The sequence below is a fragment of the Aphelocoma coerulescens genome, chromosome 2, assembly GCF_041296385.1.
Source record: "Aphelocoma coerulescens isolate FSJ_1873_10779 chromosome 2, UR_Acoe_1.0, whole genome shotgun sequence".
NCBI classification, from domain to species: domain Eukaryota; kingdom Metazoa; phylum Chordata; class Aves; order Passeriformes; family Corvidae; genus Aphelocoma; species Aphelocoma coerulescens.
This window is the reverse complement of record NC_091015.1, coordinates 106,895,445-106,915,878: the sequence shown is the minus strand read 5'-3', so window position 1 is coordinate 106,915,878 and position 20,434 is coordinate 106,895,445. Positions and strand designations below refer to the sequence as shown.

Below are 20,434 nucleotides of genomic sequence, written 5' to 3'. Positions count from 1 at the left end.
CCATTGAAGAGTTCAAAGACATACCTCAGAATGTGACTGCACATTCAAGGCACACTGACATATTCAAGACTGGATAGCTCTATTGGAGGGGGAAAAAAAAAAAGAGAAAGAAAGAGAGAGAGAAAAGAAAGAAAAAGGTTCAGCATACAAAACACAATACACAATATCTACTTCTACTGTGTGAAACTCACTGCATTCATTTTGCTCACTGAGCAAACTAGGTCCCAGAGTATAACACACACAATAAATTGAGCCTTCTTTTTTTCCATAGGAGCTGATTTTAAGAGAAGCTAAAAATTACCCAGTGTAAATGATGCAGAGGCTGATGCAGCTGAATTTATAAATTGGGTTGAAAAGTTTGACATGCTGAATTAGATTATGCTATATAATGCATCACTAAGTAATTGATATGTACATTACGTGCAAAGAAAGCCCCGCTAACTCATGTGTAACTTTCTTTTTTTTTTTCACATTATTGTGTAACTTGGCCATTGGCTCATTGTCAGTTGAACAAATTTTCAAAAGGAGATTTAGTCCCTTATGAGCTGAATAAAAATTTTGTTCCATTCTGGTACTCTAAAAATAGAATACAGGATAAAGATACTTTTTTTTTAAAGTAGAAAATACACAGGAATGCATCAGAGCATTTAAAGCCTCTTTTGTGGCCTTTTTTCCATTTTTAGGGAAGTTTTCCTTACATTTGTTCAAGAAATGTAGAAGTCCAGATGAAAGATGTGTAGTACTAGCACCAACTGGAGAGGTCATCAGGAATTTAAGGGAAGGGGGAATATACCATTTCCTTAGCTAAAACCAAACAATGTAACACTGATTTCTGTCTTCTGGGAGTGCACCAGAATTTTTTTTTTTTAAATCATACCAGACAGAAATTTCAGTTTTATACTGGTTGTTCAGTATGTTTACAGTCTTCTGCTGATGATCTGCATTTATTTCAAGAAGATGAGAGCATTTCCCTCTGCAATTACTAGCATATCTGCTCTGATCCAATGCTGATTGCAGCACAGGGCCTTAAATCTCTGTAATCTGTCTGAAATGTTATTAAATATTAGATTTCACTGTGATTTGTTTTCTTATCACTTTACTTGTAACTTTACAGCCATTCACCGCCAAGAGACCTTGAACTGGAGGCTACAGCTTTAATCTCAATTTGTTATACTAAAATGCAAAATTAAAGAAGAATGAAAAAAGTTGAATATTACCAAGGAATGTAATTGATAGCATTGTGTCAGTTTTGAGTTTTAATATTATAAACTGAATTTTATGATACTCTACCCTAATAGTGACATATTTAACATTTTAAGACTGGATATAATAATTTTATGGGACAAAATGGGTATTGTTAGAAGGTTATACAGTAGTACTTTATCAAATCCTTGTATATTAAATACCAAAACACTATGATAAAATAATAGTAAGTCTCACTTCTCCTTGGAGAAAAAAATCTATCTTCAATGTCTCATCTCTAGTTCAAGACCTCCTGGAGGTCTCTGGTCAGGAAGCAGTGCCACCAAAGCTCTGTGCACAGGGGTATGGACAGACAGCATTTACAGCATTCTGGCAGTTTTCATTTGAAAATGCAAAGCAGGGAAATTTTTATATCCTGACAAATTCTGCTTTGCTTCAAGGAAATTCCAGTTTGGTAGGTGTCCAAAGGACATATACCAAAGGGAACAGGCATGAGCATGCTTTCAAACAGTACAGGAGCAGCCAGGAATAGATGATTTTGGTTCTCCTCCCCTGTTTGACCACTCCCCAAAACAGAGGTTCTCTCTTCTGTATCACCAGCCAGACTCAAACTTCCTTACATCCAAGTCCCTGTAATGCACTTCTGGCATGCTGCTGGTTATAAAGCTTGTTAATTTGCATCACATTTTCCTTCCAGTCTTCTCTTCCCCTGACCTCCATCTACCTCCCTCTCAGCCCATCCTTAAACTGTGGAGAACTTGGAATATAAAGAAATAAGAAACTTGTAGAAATCCAAATCTGTGTTTCGAATGAGCTACCTTGCCAGAATGTGTCAGGATGTCATCATTTGTAGCATTGGTACATATCTGTCATGGTAAAGGCAACTTTCTGGACTGGGAAAAGGGAATAATTCCCTCTTGCCAGGAGTCTGAAATTCAGACGATGTCCAAATCCAAAATAAAACTAAACACCAAAAATATATTGGTAGAAATATTAGATGTTATGACTGCAGTATGGCAGCAGCTCTGGAGATGAAATATAATATGTGAGGGTACAGATGTACCAAGAGGGAGGATAGCACAGGACTTTCAGCCATGGAAATATCCAGATCAGGATACTAACCCAGCAGTTCCACTATGCTTTGCCTGTCTGAATCACCCCAGCAATGTCCCTCCTTAACAGTCTATCCTTAAAGTGCATATAATAAAATGAGGCCACTGAGACTCGTACATGGCTGGCTCTCTCCACTGATTTTAATTCTCTAACTAGAATTGCTGCACAAGGTCAGTTTATGTGGAAAAATCTGTACCAGCAGAGGCTCACACTGACCCTTCTTTCAGAAGAAAATTACAGGATTTCAAATTGGGGTTTTGTATAGATTGGGAAAAGTGTCCACAGAAAAGAATGGTGACTGTGATTTTATACAGACATATAAAGGACTTGAAAAGCTGTGCCGTATTTTTGTTAGTTATATAGGGCTCTTCCATGAGCCACAAAGATCTAAACAATTCAAAACTGTCGAATAAAAGAGGTTTGGGGGAGTTTTCAAGTCCATTCAAGGCAGGAAGGCAGGCAGGAAAGCAGGCAGGAAGGAAGGCAGGAAGGAAGGCAGGCTTATACTTTGGATATCACTAAATATGAAAAGACAATCTAGATACATTTGATGTTCATGAGTGGGTTAATGTTAGAGTTGGCTGCTCTAGAAAGTTCTGTCCAACAAGCTCAGGTATCCCTGATATGGAGCCCCAAGCACAATATTTTATTATATTTGTCATCTCCTACTGGTGAGATTTAGGGACAGAGTTCTTGTCCCAATTCATCCCCACAAAATACAGGTCAACAAAGGTTTTGTTAGCTGCTGTGTTTTTCTGGTTTGCTTTCAGATTCACATTGCAGATGAATATCCTAACACTTGGACTGCCTGTGTCCCTCTCCGTCTTTGCGTGCATTTACACACAAAGTGAAACATTCTTCATTTTAGTCTGTCAGAGATATATATTATTTTCAATTTTATTTTTTAATTCTAGAGTATCACAGGATTGGAAAATGTTAAGAGTAAATAGGCATGGCTATCTATAGCAAGAGAAAGCCTACTAAAACCTTCAAAAATATAAAGGACAACATTCACCCAAAACAGAATCCAACTAGATTCTCCCTCCATCCATGGACAGTCCTGGAAAGAAAGGTCATGATCATCTTCCTCTTGGAAGAGGATTACAGAATAATTTCTGAGATGTTAGTTTCAAACAGACATCAATTACTCTGCCTGCAACATTATCCCAGGGCTCAGTACAGGAGAGAAACATTTATTTAAACATGCCAGCTGTGTTCAAAGTGAAAGAAAATTCCCGTAAAATACTTTCAAAACAGAAATGAACATCAATTAAAAATAAATAAATAAATAAAAATCATCCCACATTTATGCAACAAGAAGAGGAATAAAACCTGTCTGATCACACTGCAGAAGTACGTGCACATTTTGTACTAAAAAGAAAAGAAGTGAAGCTGTAGCTCATTTTCTCCGAGCTTTGTTTCTTTTTTTTTTTCTCAGAAAAGGAAGACACCAAAAAAAGGAAATAAAAAGTGTAGTTGAAAGCGGGCAGGGAAAAGGAAACACTCTGTCACAAGATGGTTGTCTCTAATCTCTAATTCCACCTCTGGAGATGCCAGCAAACATGGCAAGCTGTGCCGGCAGTGGGACAAGCCGTGAGGAACGCGAGGAGCTGCATTTTGCAGCAGGCTGAAGTCCAGGGGAGCTGTGACCCCCGGCAGGCGCAGCCCCGAGGCTGCCGCGCCCGCAGCCAGGAGGGCAGAGCGGGAATGGCTGGGCCGGCACCCAGTCAGACCGGGCTGGATTCACTGGCACCGGGGCACTGCAGCTGAAGGAAGGGGACTCGGAGTGCTTCCATGCCGTGGGGTGCTGTTCTGAAAACGATTCTTCCTGACACATGATTGCTGTGATTTGGCTCGCTGTTCTATCAGAATAAAAAACCAAAATAACCCCCCAAAAAACCCAATAAACAAACAAACAAACCAAACAAATTAAAGAAAAAAACCCAAACAACAACAATTCAAAATCCATTTTCTAGAAAAATTCTGTTTATGTTCAACCTGGAGACAAAAGCCAAAACACCCAAGAGGTCCATCCCAGAGCCACAGCACCCCAGCAATAATTAAAGGGAACATTTTTGTATTATGGCACAATACAGTCATGGTGTTTGGACATGTCAAAACAAACAAACCATATTCAGGGAAATCTGTGGCACAAAAGAGCTAAACAAATCATGGGGTAGAGGCAAACATGGCCACACCATCAGCATTCAAGACCTGAAGAAAAGAGTGGAAACTTTCAGGGTCTGTATGCGGGAGTGGAAAAGCTAATTGAGCACAAATGAAAGGATCTATTACGGCTGAAAGAATAAGTGAGAGTACAGGCAGGACAATACTCTCATTTATGATTCAAATGCCCATGGATAGTGCAGTACAGCTTTAAATACAATTTACAGCCTTGATTACAAATGACTATGTGCATCAACTTGGAAGCAATGCAAAGACTTCGAGCAAGAGAAAGAGGCTGCCTTGTCAGAAAGGAAGGAGAAGGGGATAAGTGACGGCAGAGCTGGGCTGGACACTCAGAAGCAATTGGAATGTGCAGAATTATGAAATAGGGCTTTTAAAAACCTGAAGATGAACTGATTAGTGGGCAAGAAAGCTCACATTTAGAATAACCGAATTGCACAGTGATAAGATTATAAAGGGAGATTTATGCTAGATAATCACAGTGAGATCAGGGGCAAGGGAGTATCATTCTGTTCCTGTGTCTTCCAAAAGCAAAATATAAATATATGGATGTGGTAAAAATAATAAGTACTGGAAATGAAGAGCAAGGACAGCCTCTTATTTTTATGGAAAGCAGCAGCAGCTTTTTTTCTCAGCCTGCATGAGACCCAAAACTGACCTGAAACCACCCAAGTTGTGAATTACTTTCTACCCAGAAACTGGCTGTATCCTCACTGCCTTTTTTTTTTAAGCTATGTTATGTTTTATGAACCAAACATTACTTCTGTTATATTTCAAAGAGTTGGGAAATTCTAAAAATCTTATCAAAAGCATAAAATTATTTGGGCTGTCTAGCAACAAAATAAGCACTGGATGGACATTGGCACCAAAGACAGTGCACCCCGAAGTTCCACAGACTGTATATTTTCATATTTTTTCTATTCCACATCCATTCTGAGCTACCACAGCAGCTAACAAAAGTCAGGAAAATGCCATCAACCCTCCATAGGTCCCACTTTCCCAATTCTCCCAGAGCCTGTCTGAAACCAGAAACTCACTAAAAAGCTACTGGTGGGAGTAGACCTCAGTGACAAGGAGACAGGCACAAGCAGAAGCAAACAGCTGGGTGAAGGTGTGGCCTTCACACCTGCAGGAGGGCATCAGCACCTGAGAACTCAGCCCTGCCGCTTTCTACTGGTAGTGGCTAAACAAGTCAGGTAATTACTTTGCATTTACCTCTTCCCCTAGGTGGCCCTGAGACATTTCTTCCAAGTGGAAATCGCTCTCTCAAAGAGATCTGTGCGTCCAGGACTGTCAGTCTTAATCACAGGCAGTGCACCATGTGCTCAGGAGTGAAACCCAAGTTCAAAAAGCCTCCATTCCTTGTGCAATATGCAGCAGTCCCTTGACAAAAAATTAAGGAGTGGCTAAATAAAATGAAGGAGAGCTGTACATATAGTCCTTCAACATTCCAACCCATTCCCACTGAACACTTGTCAGAATCAGTTTTCAAAATTTACAAGTAGTGAGAACAACCAAACCTCAGGAAGTAACCCTCCCCTCATAAGCAAAAGCCGCAATCTCCATAATTATGAGCACGTGAGACTGGAACTGTGTAATGAGGAGGATGAAAATGAGAGGCTTCTGATGGCTGATTCAAGACAATGGAGCCCTCATCTCTGAGCCCAAAGAGTAACCACACAAAGGACAAACCCAAAGTCTCTTCTCTTTCCCTCATCATAACCATTCACTGCAGAGCACAATAATGCTGGGGCAAGTGTGTGTATTTTTACTTCTTTTGTAAGGGTTCAGCTGGCACCTTTCTTAAGCAAGGCAGTTAGCATGAGTAGCCCAACATAACACCCTTTCTCCACAGTTATTAATTTTTTAAGGACACTGTTTTTGAAACGAAAAGAGAATGAAACTACATGGCGTGTACTCCCAGTCTCCAATTGGGAGTGGAAGAAAATAATGGCCACACACTGCTATACAATTAGGTCTGTCTTGGAAAGAAATTATACTGATGTTTTTCTAAGCAATGCCAGGTGGTTTATTCACCAAATAATGAGACACTAAATGGATCTAAAGATTCTTGGCAACTGGTAAATGCTTACCTTGGACTTCCTATTCCTCTCTTCAAGAAATGGTTTGCTTTTCCCAAGAGCTTTTTTAAGTAGCTCCTCAGCTGTGATTAAAAGCAAGTAACAGTGGTCTGAAGGTTGGTTAACTAACAGTTGTTTAATGATACAGCTCAGGGAACTGCAAGTGCACCTCAGATGCCTCATTGGTTTAGTAAAAAGCTTCAGCCATCAGAAGACCTTGTTTTTAAAGTCCGTAACTCCCCTCCAGAAACAACAAAAAAAACCCCAAAATGTTGTAGCTAACTTTTCTCTACTTGATCACTGCCCAAAATCCTATTAGAAAAAAAAAAATTAAATCTTAGCGTCATTATTTGCAAGAGCAACAAAAACATGGAATCTTTTTCCTGAGACTGCAGGAGGAGGGAAGACAAGCTCTGGGAGCAGGAGGTGGCCACATGTGGGCAGCAGCACAGCGAGGACCGGTGGTATCCACAGCCCAGCATGGAGGGCCAAAGGAGTCAGGCCACCTCCAGAGCCAAGCAAAGAAGGGAGAGACCATATCTCAACAGGCTTATGCAGCCTCTGGGCTCAGCATCGGCTGTGGAGCAAATCAGAGGACAAAGAAGGAGTGGACCTGGCTCCACCACTTGCCCAAGTAGAAGCTGGTGGGGCAGCTGAGGACCTCAGAGCCAACACGGCAGTAGCTCCCAGGGTCATCCCGTGCCCCTGGGGCAGAGAAGTACCAGCTGAATCATCCCACTGATCACTGGGAAACACGATGTTTCAACCACAGCTCTGTCCCATGATCCAATCCCCATCCTCTGCTGCTCCATCTCTGAGAACTAGAGAGTGCTCCAGCTCCAAACAAAACTGACCTGGGGACAGGAGCCCTCCTGTACAGGTACAAAGCAATTTAAATAACCCTGGGGCTGCTAAGGTCAGGCTTAGGTGCAGGCTGCTCACTTTTGCCCCTGCTGCACTCACAGGGGTGGACACAGCCCGGGAGGCTGGGGTGGACACCAAGGTCGGCAGAAGCACCAGCACCCAGCACTGGGATGTCACTCAGGAAAAAGGCTGTAAAGGAACAAGCCATTTCAGAACTATCAACAGACAGCAAATAGAGCAGCCAATGGATTTTGCTTCCCTTTCTTTTTGTCAATTTAGGGAGAGAAGCACATTATACAAATATTAATAATGAAAAAAAATGCTGTGATTATAATTCTTCACTTATGGTTTCTCCTCCAAATATTTAGAATTAGTATTGCTTTGACCATCTTTGTCCGAAGATCGCTTCCATTTCAAAAGATGACTGTTCCCAGCCAGAGATTTAGAATTTCGTTTATGTGAATACAAATTGATATTTATGAAAAATCCTACATCTAAAGTACATCTGCTAGAGTCATTTTCTAGAATATTCCACAAAATTCTAAACATACTGAACATTGCAAGGCTTCCCAAGAAGAACTAATTACAATGCCCAAATTAATATTTGAAGAAAATCTTGAAGCACTGGCTCTGTTCTCATTTAAATACGTGACTACTCTCTTTATAATGTGCAAAGCATTATAACCATTTATATATGTTCCAAGTGATATATTACTGAGTTGAACCTAGATTCCCCTTCTTTTGTTCTGGGTTCATAACCTTGCTGTATTATCTTCCATAACTCTATAGCTTGCTAATGCATAATTCAAGCCTCTCTTATTGACAAAAGGCAGCAGAAAGAAAGAATATTTCAATGCCACTTTCCCACGTAGATAGTATTGCTTTCACTTCAGCTAGTATAATTTCCATACTAAAGCCAAATCTTTTAAAGTACATTAAGTATCATTTTCATTGCTTATTTGCAATTGATTCACTGGGACAACTACATCTGTTTACCTCCATCTTCTGAGACTACTTTATTGCAAGTTTTTTGTTGGGTTTTATTGGGGTTTCTTTTGAAGCGGGTTTCTTTCCAAAAGAAGAAACTTCAGTTAAAACATTATGCACTAATGTATGACATCAGCTTCACACTAATCTCTTGATTTAACTAGAGCTTGGCTTTAGGACTAGTGTCACAGTTTCCCCAGATGCAGGTATGGAGCAGAACCACTTTGCCATCATCCTGGAAACCCTGTTCTACCCCTCCCCTGTGTAAAGTAACTGTAAATAGGCAAGTATCATGTTCCCATGCATCTCTAACTGGAGGTCAAATTTGTCCTCACAGTCACCCGTGCATCTATGCAAAAATCCCACTGATGCTAATGCAGTTCCTTCCAACACACGCAGGTGGGAAGGAGAAGATAGTTTGCCCATTTTCCATGTTGGCAACAGATACGGAGAACTCCAAAGGCTTTCAGTCTCCTCTGAGAAACAGACTGCCTCCTTCCAATGGTACAAAAGTGATACAGCCCACAGATAGAATAATTACAAACAATTAAATGCTCCAAGAAGCAGCCAAGTATCAACCCTTCCTCATCATTACCTGGGCAGGTTAAGACTGTCAATTCTTGTGTCTCCACAGACCCTCAGCTCAATGTCCTCTCATTAGAGCATTCTTTGGAAGCCAAAAAGGACACATCTTCCTTTACAGACGGCTGTAGGGCAGCGAGCAGCTACTCTCCCTCTGCATCAGCCCAGTGGATTGTCAGCACACGTTTCACACAGTCCCTGCTGCGTGTGGCTCAGCACACTGCGCTGTGCACGGAGCTGTGCGAGGTGAGGCTGCTCTGCAGCCTTCCTTCTCACCTGTGCATTTATCTGAGCTGTGAAACTCTGAAACCCTGCTCTCATCTAACTTGCCCTGGCAGTCAGCCTGGGCTCAGTCTGCAGCCAGACTGCCTACACATGGCACCTGCCCTTGTGGCCAGCAGTGTCCATCACCCAGCCACATTTATTTGTTCCATCTCTTGGCTGCAGTAAGAGCAGAGGCTGGGGCAGATTGGCCAAAGCCGGGAGCGCCAGGGCCCAGCAGGTAACGCCTGTAGAGCACGGCGTGTGTGCCCTGTGCACTGCGCCTCGCTTCTCCAAGCTGCAACTCGTTTGCCTCACATGCAGCTGAAAGGCATTCAAGCAGGGAAGTGCCGTGGTCAGAGGGGGAATTTGCCCCCGAGGCTGGTGCAGCATCACTTCTGCACGGCAGCCCACATGCAGCTTAAGCATCAGGAAATGTCCCTTACCATACAGAGCCCAGCACAGATGGACACCTACCTAAGAGGCTCTTTATATAATGAAGGAAACTGTAATCTTACTAATTAATCTGCCAAAAGTGGCATGAAAATTTATCAGAAGAGGTTCTACAAGGCACCTGGACTCCCTGTAATTGTATTTACCAACCAGTCTCAGTAATAACACCTTCTAGCAACGTTTATAGCTCTGGTGCTTCTCTCTGTGCCACCTCAGCCACTCACCTGTTCCTTGCAAGTTCAGCTTCCTGAAGCATTGCAATTCTAGCTACAGTCAAAATGATTTCTCTAAACTTAGGAGCTTGTTTATTTTTTTCTAAAAACTCTCAAAGACTCATTTTCTGCAAAATACTCAGAAAACACAGCTTGAGAAGCAAAATTCAGGTGGGTTTAATGGTGCCTCCAGCTGTGTCTCATTTTAAAGTCACTGTTTATTCAACAGAATCAATGCAAAGGAGAATTAACTTGAGTTATGAAATACTTTAATGTCATGGTCTGAAAAAGTAGCAGTTTAGGAGAGTAACACTGCTGCCACTTGGACTATTCTCCTTGGACTACTTGCCTCACCTTAAAGGTCATGGAATTTCTCATATCATATGCTGTCAGAGGAGACAAAATGAAAACTACTTATGTAACTTTGCAGGGAATTCCATATGTTTGTAACCCTGAAAGCACTAGAACTTTAAGGGGCTGTGTAGGAAATGGTGCTGTGAAGTAAATCATCAGCCTTGCCAGCAGCAAGTAAACAGCCCATTTTTGACACTTGCTTACTGCCTGTCCTTCCCCCTGGAATTTCGCTTAGGTCTGCCTAGATTTAACTTTAGCACTTGCATTCAAGCTAGCTCAGGAAGTTCCTGCAGCTCTCATTTCACCAGGGATGACCTCTGGCCAAATGCAAGGAAGGCCCTAACTTGCAAAGGATGAACACAGAGCTGCAGTGAACCTTTCCAGAAGTCACTGCCCAGACTCTCAGTTGTTCATCACATTCAAGGGCCCCAGAGAGGCCTGAACATCTCCCCAGCTAAGGGAGTACAGGGCTTCTGGATCCTGGGCCGGTCCCATTGCATGGTTGGTGCAAAACCAAAAATGCCGGAACACAGCTGCGCCGAGACCATCTCCTCAATGGCACAGCTGAGACCAGCCCCAATTCCCTTCACACCTCTGCCCTGGTGGATGCAGCTCTTGGGATGTGAGAGAGCAGAGCTTCCCCGTTTGCGGCTGTGAGCTGGGAAGTGAGCAGGTCAGGGAAAGGAGCACAGGAAGAGCCATGCACGTGTGTCACTGCCGGGGAAACAACGAGTACAGGCCCTCCTTCACCATCCTGGTGCCAGCCCAGGGCCACTGGCAGCAGGCAGCCTTGTCCTCTCAAGGCACAGGGATGGTGAGCAACCTGCGACTGGGCACCTAAGCAAATTTCTACATAATTTCACCTTCTTGTTAGCAAATTTCCAAAAATCTGTCTTTGTAAAGAGCTCCTAGAACCTACCTCTAGACCTACAGTTCCTAGAGATAAAAAATGTGCTTCATGTCACCTCTGCACTAAGCTTCCTCCTGACAGTCCCTCTAACAATGCAGTCAAACACTCCCTAACAAGAACACACCCTACTCTTGTCAATATTTGGAAAAAAAAAAAAAACAACAAACCTTGGGAAAAGCCAATCATTCCCATATCCATAGCAGGCTTTTGCACGTTATCAGGAGCATGGCGCCACACAACTGATTTGCCATTTGACAGGACAAGCAGGTAGGAAACCCCAGCAGAGGGGATGGGACTTGGCAAGCTCCTGAGGTGGACTTCTTGTAAAAGAAGAGAAAACTCTTGCCAGCTGCCTGTCCCCACCACTGCTCTGGAGATGTCACCTTCTCGGTGGTGCAAGCAACCACCCACACCTGTCTTCTCTGAAGGAAGAGAGGAACAGGTGAGGAAGAAAAATTTGGGAAAGCAGTACCAGCAAACTGGTTACCATTTTATTTCCATGATCTTCTGTGGGTGAGGTGACCGCAGCGACCTCCCACTGCTGGCTCCCACATGGAAAAACACACCCCGTGTCCCTGCAGCAGCAGCATGACTCTCATGAAAACTCATGGTAAAAGCAAGAAACAGCTTGGTTTGTGACCCACCTTTGCCAAGGGAAGCCTCTCACAGAAGAATCGTGTTTATTGCAGCACTGCTCCAGCACTCTGGAGTGACAAGTTGTAGGTCTCAGAAACCACCACTGGCTCGAGAATTGTCTCAGGCAAAGGACAACATTGCCCTGTCCCAGAAAAATAAGCTGATTTCTGGGAGTAAGATGAACGGGAGGGTCAGTGTCCCTTTTATGTCATAACAATGAATATTTAAAAGATAAATAAATCATTTTTCTCTGCTTAGAAAAACCTTCTGAGGTTCCTGTGGTACTTTGGGTTGATGATGATGAAAGATGACATGCACAGATTTTCACTTACAGAAAGGCAACATGGGTAACTCACATTTTCTAAACTCCTGACAAGTAACTCACCTGATGACACAGGAACAAACAAATCAAGCCATCTGTACCAATCTCACATGAACAACTTAAATCTGAGATACTAAGGATTTCATGAAGGAAAGAGCCAAGTGTCTAAGCCATTTTAATACTGGACATTTTTTCTTAACAGCTTTAAGCATCTCCAGCTCTTTTATCCAGCATACTACAAGGCATCTTAAAACATTCTGTATTACAGAATGCTATCTGAATGTACCCTCTAGCATCCTCAAAGGATTGCTCCAGTTCAGCTTCTGCTTAAAACACTAAGACTTCTTGCCTGCCTTTTTCTTCCCCCTCCTGCTCGGGGCTAATCAGCTTGCTTGTTTCTCTAAAAGAGCAATATGCTTCTCAGAATGCCTTAGGTATTGGAGAGACCCTTCAGTCCACCCTCAACTACTCATAATTATAGTTCTACTCATCAGTCAAGAAAGCAGAGATCAAAACAGGCATTCCCTTATTTTCTGTCAGAACATCATTCACCCTAAGAATATTTTTGCAGGATAAGATGATTCACCAAGATTAAATTATGTGCTTATTTTCAGAATTTTCCAATCCATCTTCCCAGAAGCTGCCTGCACATTCCTCCTCCCTTTCATTTGAACAGAAGCCCTCTGCAATAGGGACACACCTTTTCTGGTTAGGTTTCGGAGTTTCTGCTCCATCTCCAAATCCTTTTGTCTCTCAAACTGTTGACTTTGCCCTTTTTGGCAACTTTTCCACTCAATGGCAATTCTTCCCTGAACCTCTCGCTCCACTTCTAGCCTCTCCTTGGTCCTGTTCTCAGCTTCGCCTTTCCTCAGAGACTGCTTTCCATCTGCTTCAATTTCAGAGGGTCAAAACTTAACCCCTTACTGATCTTCATGTGCTTTCTTCACCTCTCTTTCTATGGCCCTGTGAGCAATCCAGGGTATGTGAGTATCCAAATCCACAGAGCTGGGCCATGTTGATGCTCTTGATGCCACTACTTAAGCCACAAACAAAATAAACCTCTGGTCTGTGCCTGCTCACAACATACCCTTGCCTCTCTCATTAGCAAAAGCACCCCTTACTTTGACGAGTAACTGGTGGTCAATTTGTAAATACTTGCTTATATCCAACACATATGGACTTTTTTTCCCATGTACAATTTACTCTTTGACTACCAGCCTCGAACAAAGGGAGTATTTTTCTAGTGTTTTGGGGGGGGGTTATGAAAAACCAAGCAAAAGTATCTTTGAAACAGCTACTGTCTACCTGGAGATAGCTAATGATGTCATCACATGGTTACAGTCCCTCTCAAAAAGCCAGCATTCCCACAGCCCCATGGAAAGCGGCTAATAGGGGAGCATGTCTATGCTTTCAATTATCTTCAACTGCTTCACATCACTTGCTGCTCCAGAAACAATCATTTCATAATTTGTAATAAAAACCTGAAGTGGAAGTTTTTTTTATAGATCAGCACACTCCATTTCATTTGTGTTATCTTCTAAAATAGTGGGACCAGGCTGGTGTTCCTTACCTGTGAGCTCTCAGTGAATCCACTTGTTGTCTCTGAACATTGGACTGCCCTGAAGTATGGAGCTCTCAAACACAGCAAAAGAGAAAGCAGAGAGCACGAATGAGGAGAGAAGACTCTGCAGTTCGGTGCTTTGCTTAAAAATAACGGCTTGCACGGAGGGAAATTTGGCTTGTCATAAAATGCAACCTTTCCCACTAATAATCCAACACATTTTACATAGTAAGAACCTAATGAAGAAGTTACCTCTTGCTTTGTTCCAGGTCTTGTGGCAGATTGTTTTTTCAAGAATAAATCCCCGCCTATGTCAATGAATTCCATCACTCCTGGTGGAGCTGCTGAGACATACTTGAGGTAGCCTAGCATGGGAATATGGCTTGGAAGAACAATACCAAGCACAGGCCTGGTCAGAAACTCTTTGGGCATGAGAAGGAGTGAACAGGGGTGATGCAGATACTCCCAGGAGAGTAAGAGGATTTTGTAAGATGGCTCCGAACGGCAAGCATGCTCTGATGCCTCCAGCAGGATAAACGAAGACACCACACAGCTCCCCAAAGCATGAGAACCCAGCAACACATTTACTGGGATTACCACGAAACCTGCAGGATATCAGTGCCTGGAAATCCCCCTAGGGAGAGATTTGTATCCTACAGTTAACAGCAAAACACTTTTTGCACCTACCAGCAGATGCTGTTTTCTAAAGGATAATACCCAGTTGTTTTCATTAAAGCTGGGTCTTCTATAGGACAGACGCAGCAATTTATGGTAAGGTTTATCACTAAGGACATTTAAGAGGTTTTAAAATAGAAACCTAAAAATTGTCTTGGCTTTCCAACTGGCTTAACTTTTTGTAGAATGCACCCATTTATAAACAGCATTTCTGACGGAAGGAATTTCAAGAATGCAGCATGGTGGCAATGTAGTAGCTGATTAGGCCTGAGGAGAAAGTTTCTCCAAGTTTGACTTCTGGTCAGTGTACAACATCCAGGATACAAAAATACTCTGGTGAAGGTGGTCTGTCTCTTTCACTTCCACCATAATAAAAGAGATCTCCTACACTTCAGCTATAATAAACCACACACAAACCAGAGAGAGAGAGGGAGGGGAAGAGAGAGAGAGAGAGAGAGAGAGAGAGAGATGGCAGATACACGGAGAATCTGCAGCGTAGATAATCAAACCCTTTATTGTCTAAGTTACATTAGACTTGCAACACCATAAAAACCTGTTAAGAAGAAGAAACAGTAGATTGGTAGAGGTAGTAGAAAGTCCCTGTAACAGTCATAAAAGGGCTTTACAGGAGTGTGTCATGCCAAAAAAACTTATGACTTTGCTTAGAAGAGCTGATCAAAGCCCATTTGACTAAATAAATAAGAACACAACTCATTTTAAGTACTACGGTCTAACTAAAATAGCAAATCAATACATTACAATGATAAAGAAAAAACAGGAATCGTGGGATTCACTTCCAAAAACAGATGGTCCTTAAGGATGGTTTTCCCCCACCCACTCTTATTTCTTGCTTAATTAAGTGAAAATCTCACTTCTGTGCTATACACAGCATATAATTATTTAAACTGATTTCCCCTACTGTTGTTCTTCATGAAGCTAAATTATGATTGTAAACTTTGCTGATTAGTACCCTGGTAATGGCAGTGACAGCACTAGCTTCTCTGTCAAGGATTCGGGAAGAAAATTCCAGAAAGAAGGTTTGGCTCTAAGTATTAACTCAGATTTTCTAGTTCTAGTTCAGCTTGCCAAAAAAATACAATTAAAAAAAAGAGAGAAATTACAAATGTACACTACACTTCCGTGCCATTTTGGGTATGGAAGAGTTTTTAATAACTAAACCACAAACAAACAGGTTAAGCAACTAGCTTTTGTGCATTCCTGAACTGTCACCATTACTTTCACTCATGGAAAATATGACTCAGAAAAGCTACAAAACAAAAGAAGAAATCAACAAAAAAAAAATCAAAATTAAAGCTAGTGCAAACCCAAAATGATAATCATTAAGCAACACAGCAAAATATTTAATTTTTTCTTTTTTTTTTCTTTTTTTTTGGTGTACAATGGAATGTGTCTATGCGACCTCCCTCAAAATAACTTCACAGAACAGTTAATTACAGTCACTTTTAAGTACTTGCACAGACATTCCTAACTACACCGAGAGTTACAGAGAATTCTGGTTTACATCTCGTGTAATAGCATAAGGAAAATCTAGTTTAAAAAAAATACGTAAGAAAGTTAATTTGCATTGTTGCAAGTGTTGCAAAGTAACAAAACCTGTCAAGTAATTTAAAACAAGTAACAAGTAGTATCCAGACCAAATTACTGACTAGATTTTTTTTAAAAAAGGAACCCCCCCCGCCCACCAAAACTGTTAGAACAGAAAGATCACGTTTTAAGGTTTTTTCTGCTTTTTTTTTTTTTTTTTAAACAAATTGTTTGTCAGAAGCCCATTTCTACAAAACCAGCACTATTCCATTACTGTATTAAGTAAACTGTGGTCTCACCTGTATTAAAGGTTAGCATCATTTCTGTACATGTAAAATTATTGCTTTTTTGAAAAATATATTTAGCATGCTAGTTGTTTTTTAAACTCCATTTCCTGCCTTTACAAACTGTTACAATTTAAAAAAAAAAAACTAGTAAAGCTTTTGCAAAAATTTTCACAGAACATTTTCTTTCAAGGCAGCAGTAACTTTTGATAATGCATAAAATTATATGTGCAAAATCTGAAACTCTCAGAAATATTACCATCACACATAGTGTCACAGCAATAAGAAAAGAAAATATTTATATCTGTGGAATACATTTTTAATTGCTTACACTGCATGGTTTAACAACCTGTTATGTGCCACAACCCCACCTTGAAAACTTGCAGTTAAAGAGTTACTGTAGAAGAGGTATATAAAGCTTTTTTTTTCTTTTTTTTCCTAACACCACCAGTGATCACCAAGTACAAGACATGACACATTTATATGAACATTAACCTGCCACCACAGAAGAAGTTCCTTGTCTTTCCAGAACGTCAGCGGGCCCAAGGAGGAGCGGCAGCTGGTCTGCTGAACCAAACTCAGGAGCAGAGAGCACTTTATGGCCCCAGGGCTGCCTGAATTCGTTCAGTGACACCTTTTCTCTTCTAAACAGACAGATCAGCGGTGTTAGACAGCTGAATGTTTTATTATTTCCATTTTTTTTTCATTAAGTGAAGACTTCCTTTGTGACCAGGTTGAAAAAAGTAGCCCTGTTAACAAAAAAAAGGTCCTGAGAGTAAAACACAGAAGCCTGGTTTTTTTCTTAGTGTTCAACTAGCTTTTCTTTTCCAAAGCAGAATAGAAGCTTTTCTCTGGAAGTGTTTCAATTTCCATATTCACATACTATTAATGGTGCGCAGTCAAGAGCAAGAGCACTAGAAATCCAAGTGGTCCCCAAACTGTAATGAAACAAACCATTGCAGAATGACGGTCTTTCTCTTTAGTCCCTTTAATCCTTCATCAAGCATTGCTTTCTCAGCACCGAATGCCACCTCTTCCCTGCACCCCCCATTCTTCCTCTCTCTGTTGTTTTTTTTTTAATTTGCTTTTCAGCATGACAGGCAGTGGCAGTTTCATTAATTAATACTTCTCCAGCCCTCAAATCCACTGCTGTTTTTCAAATGTATCAAATAGTCATTGTGAGCATCAGGGAGGTTTTTGTTACAGTGCTTAACTTCTTCATGCTGTCCAAATCACATAAAGTTTAATTTTTCCAGTGTCTCAAACTTCTCTTGATTAATATAGATGCCTTGTGCCGCCACAGTGCTTGCCAACTCCACTGTTTATTATAAAGGAAATAAGGAACCATGGGACTGATTAGTACGTCAATTTATATATATCTTGTGTAGCATCTTCATTTATTTTAAGATGATTAACAGCGCGGAGGAGGCACCCCCCTCCTGGCAGAGCGCTGCTCCCAGCCTCGCGCAGCAGCTCCGGGTGCGGCGATGGCTGGCAGGGGGATGCTCTGGAGCGCGGGCGGCTGCCGGGGCTCCTCCGCCCGGGATCTAGGTTCCCTTCCGGAGATGCAGCGTGTGGGTGACCTCCGCGCCGCCGTGCTCTCTCCCCTGCAAGAAGGACAACACGGGGAAAAGCTCATTCTCGCCCCTGCTCCCAGGCACGACCCTCCAGCAAGTTGTGCCGGCATTCGTTACCCTTTATTAGCATCACGTACGTTCATCTTGACCCACCACGTGAGCACACTTTGGGGGGTTTTTCTTAAGCGTCTCCCCCAAGAGCAAAGCACATCAGGCCCATATATAAAGTCCCTGACGGACTAGAACAAGAAGTAACAGGATCTGGCGGAACAGTTCAGAGAAGGCTGAGAACAAGGAGGGAAAGAAGAGGCCTCCAAAAAGTGGAATTTTGTGCTAGCCAAAAGGGATTCATAACTAGATCAGTGCTTTAAAAAGGCTGAAGTTTGACGTCACAGAGGCAGCTAAATGAAGAAAAACTGAATTCTTGTGCAGGTCTGTCAAATGCTAAGGCAGCTTTTTTCCCCCCTTGTCATCTTCCTTTTATTTTCTTAGCCAATTTTCATGAATAATTACCACGTTGAAAAAAAATAGCAGGGATATTCTAAAATCAAGTGAAATTAAAGATAACATCATGAATAAGTGGGAGCCTGCAGCTCCCAAGAAAAGCTTTAAAATGACATTTAGAACATCACTGTCGGAACAATGCAGTTTACAATCCTGATCCTAAAACAACATGGCAAGATTAATCTTACATAAATGCATTATCCTTAAGCTAAAGTCTTGATGAAGTGAAACAGACCATTTTAAATTAATGCAACATAAAATACGGCACCCATGTAAAATCCAAGCAAGTTTCAAGCTGTGCCTATGGCAGCCCTCGAAATAGCTAAAGAAAGCCCAGCTCTGGTTGACATAACGTATTAAGTGCATCTCTTTTGTTAATAGATTTAGAAAATTCCTAATTAAACCTGGCCTGAGATTCATGACATTTACCAGTCAAAGTTTGGTTTTAAGGCGGAAAGATTTGCAACAAAATTAAAGAAAAAAAAAGCTGCTGTACAGACCGCAGTATATTTGAAATGTAGGAAACAGTAACTGAATGAGAGATGTGATAAAACTTCCTTAGTTGGATGCTGAATTTCCTGCAGTAAACTAAGAAAGATGCTTTACATTTTTGCACGGCTGCATCATGCCTGAGAGACACAGCCACAATTCCAGGAGGAGGCATTCATCATTGGAACGCCTCGTATCGAACCGGCTCCGTGTACACGGGGGAGCACAGCAGAGCTTCGCGGGGCTGGCGAGGAGGGTGGGAGAGGAGGGGATGGCAGGCACCTTGCCCCACTTTCCCTGGGCAGGAACTGACAAACAGGTGTCATTAGGGGCGCTCTTTTGCAATGGATAGCCTGCAAAGTGGTGAAGGCACGCCCTGCATGTCATGGATCACACAAAACAAGGGATCCAGGAAAAGGACAATCCATCCTCCTCACACCTGCAAAGACAGCGCAGAGGGGATGGAGGTGGTGGGTGGCTGAGCCCCTTTCAGGCACAGCTGGGCTCCCTGTTTCATCAGGGAACAGCACCTGAGCTTCACGTGTGCCAAAACCCACTCAGTGGCTCAGCCCCCTGTACTCACACTGTCCCAAGGTACGGTCAGATTTTGAACCAGCTGATACAGAGTTGGATTGAATTCTTCCTGAAATAAAAACGTTTTCCCTTTTAAAAAGTAGGCTTTCTTCACTTTCAGTGAACAGCGGCAGATCTTTACGTGAAACCTACAGCTTCCATGCCAAAAGTTGCTCTCATAGCAACTTCCAGGGCTTTTCCCCAGTTAACAGGAAAAACCCAGTTTGTGTGCATGTTAATATGCTGGAGACAGATTATTGCATGACATTGAAGTAAATTGCAAGAAGCACAAATACCACTGCAGTTTGCTGGCAAGGGACAAGTGTTGGGACAAGAACTACAGCTCCTAATCCTGTCTCTAATGCTCATAAAGTAACAGACATACAGTACATGCATATTACTCAGATGCCAGTACAGCAGCCTCCATGGTTCCTTGATTGTTTGCATTATAATCTCCATATGTATGAACGAGACAAATTAGGTTGCCATTTATTTGTTCATTATCTATTATTTTGATTAATGGAATTCTTGTTCTCAGAATAACTATTTAAAAATAACATTTGCAATAATGAGGACTGAACTATTAATCATGATCTTTGGAAGAAACTCTGCAAGGAACTGGGGCAAGACATTTCATATGAACAAATGTCATAAATAGGACTTCTAACAGACAGTACTAGAATTTTTAGTACAAGAAAACCCAAACCAGGCAAACTCAGAAACCAATAGTTTAAATAACTTTTTAATCTGGGTTAGGTTTTTTTGCCTCCTCCCCTTCTCTGTAAAGTCACTTTAGGACACGCAGAGCTATAGTGTTGCTGGACTATAAAAACATTACAGGTAACAGATGTCCCCAGCTTTTCCCCCAAGCTCCTTTACAACACGTACATATATACATATATATATATATATATAGTGTTTTCTTGATGGTTCTCTCCAGCCTGTCTATCCCCCAAGTTCTCACTATTCACATTTATGCTATTTCAAATATTGAATGCTGCAAGAAATATTTTAAAATATTTATAGTGGAGAAAATGAAGGTTTAGGGACCCCTTAATGAA

At 41.7% G+C, this 20,434-nt stretch overlaps 1 protein-coding gene across 3 annotated transcripts in view; it reads right to left on the bottom strand.

Annotated features, from left to right (window-relative positions):
- Positions 1-14,899: 14,899 nt before the first annotated feature.
- The window catches only part of ZNF516 (zinc finger protein 516), a 102,617-nt gene continuing 97,082 nt past the window's right edge, over positions 14,900-20,434 (bottom strand). Inside the window, exon 5 of one of the 3 annotated variants that reach the window (XM_069004325.1) lies at positions 14,900-17,837. In XM_069004325.1, the coding sequence (XP_068860426.1) occupies positions 17,587-17,837 (251 nt within the window). In that variant the 3' untranslated portion in view covers positions 14,900-17,586. Of the gene's footprint in view, positions 17,838-18,473; positions 19,444-20,434 lie in introns of those variants that run through there. The other 2 variants (XM_069004328.1, XM_069004327.1) reach the window with 2 other exon arrangements.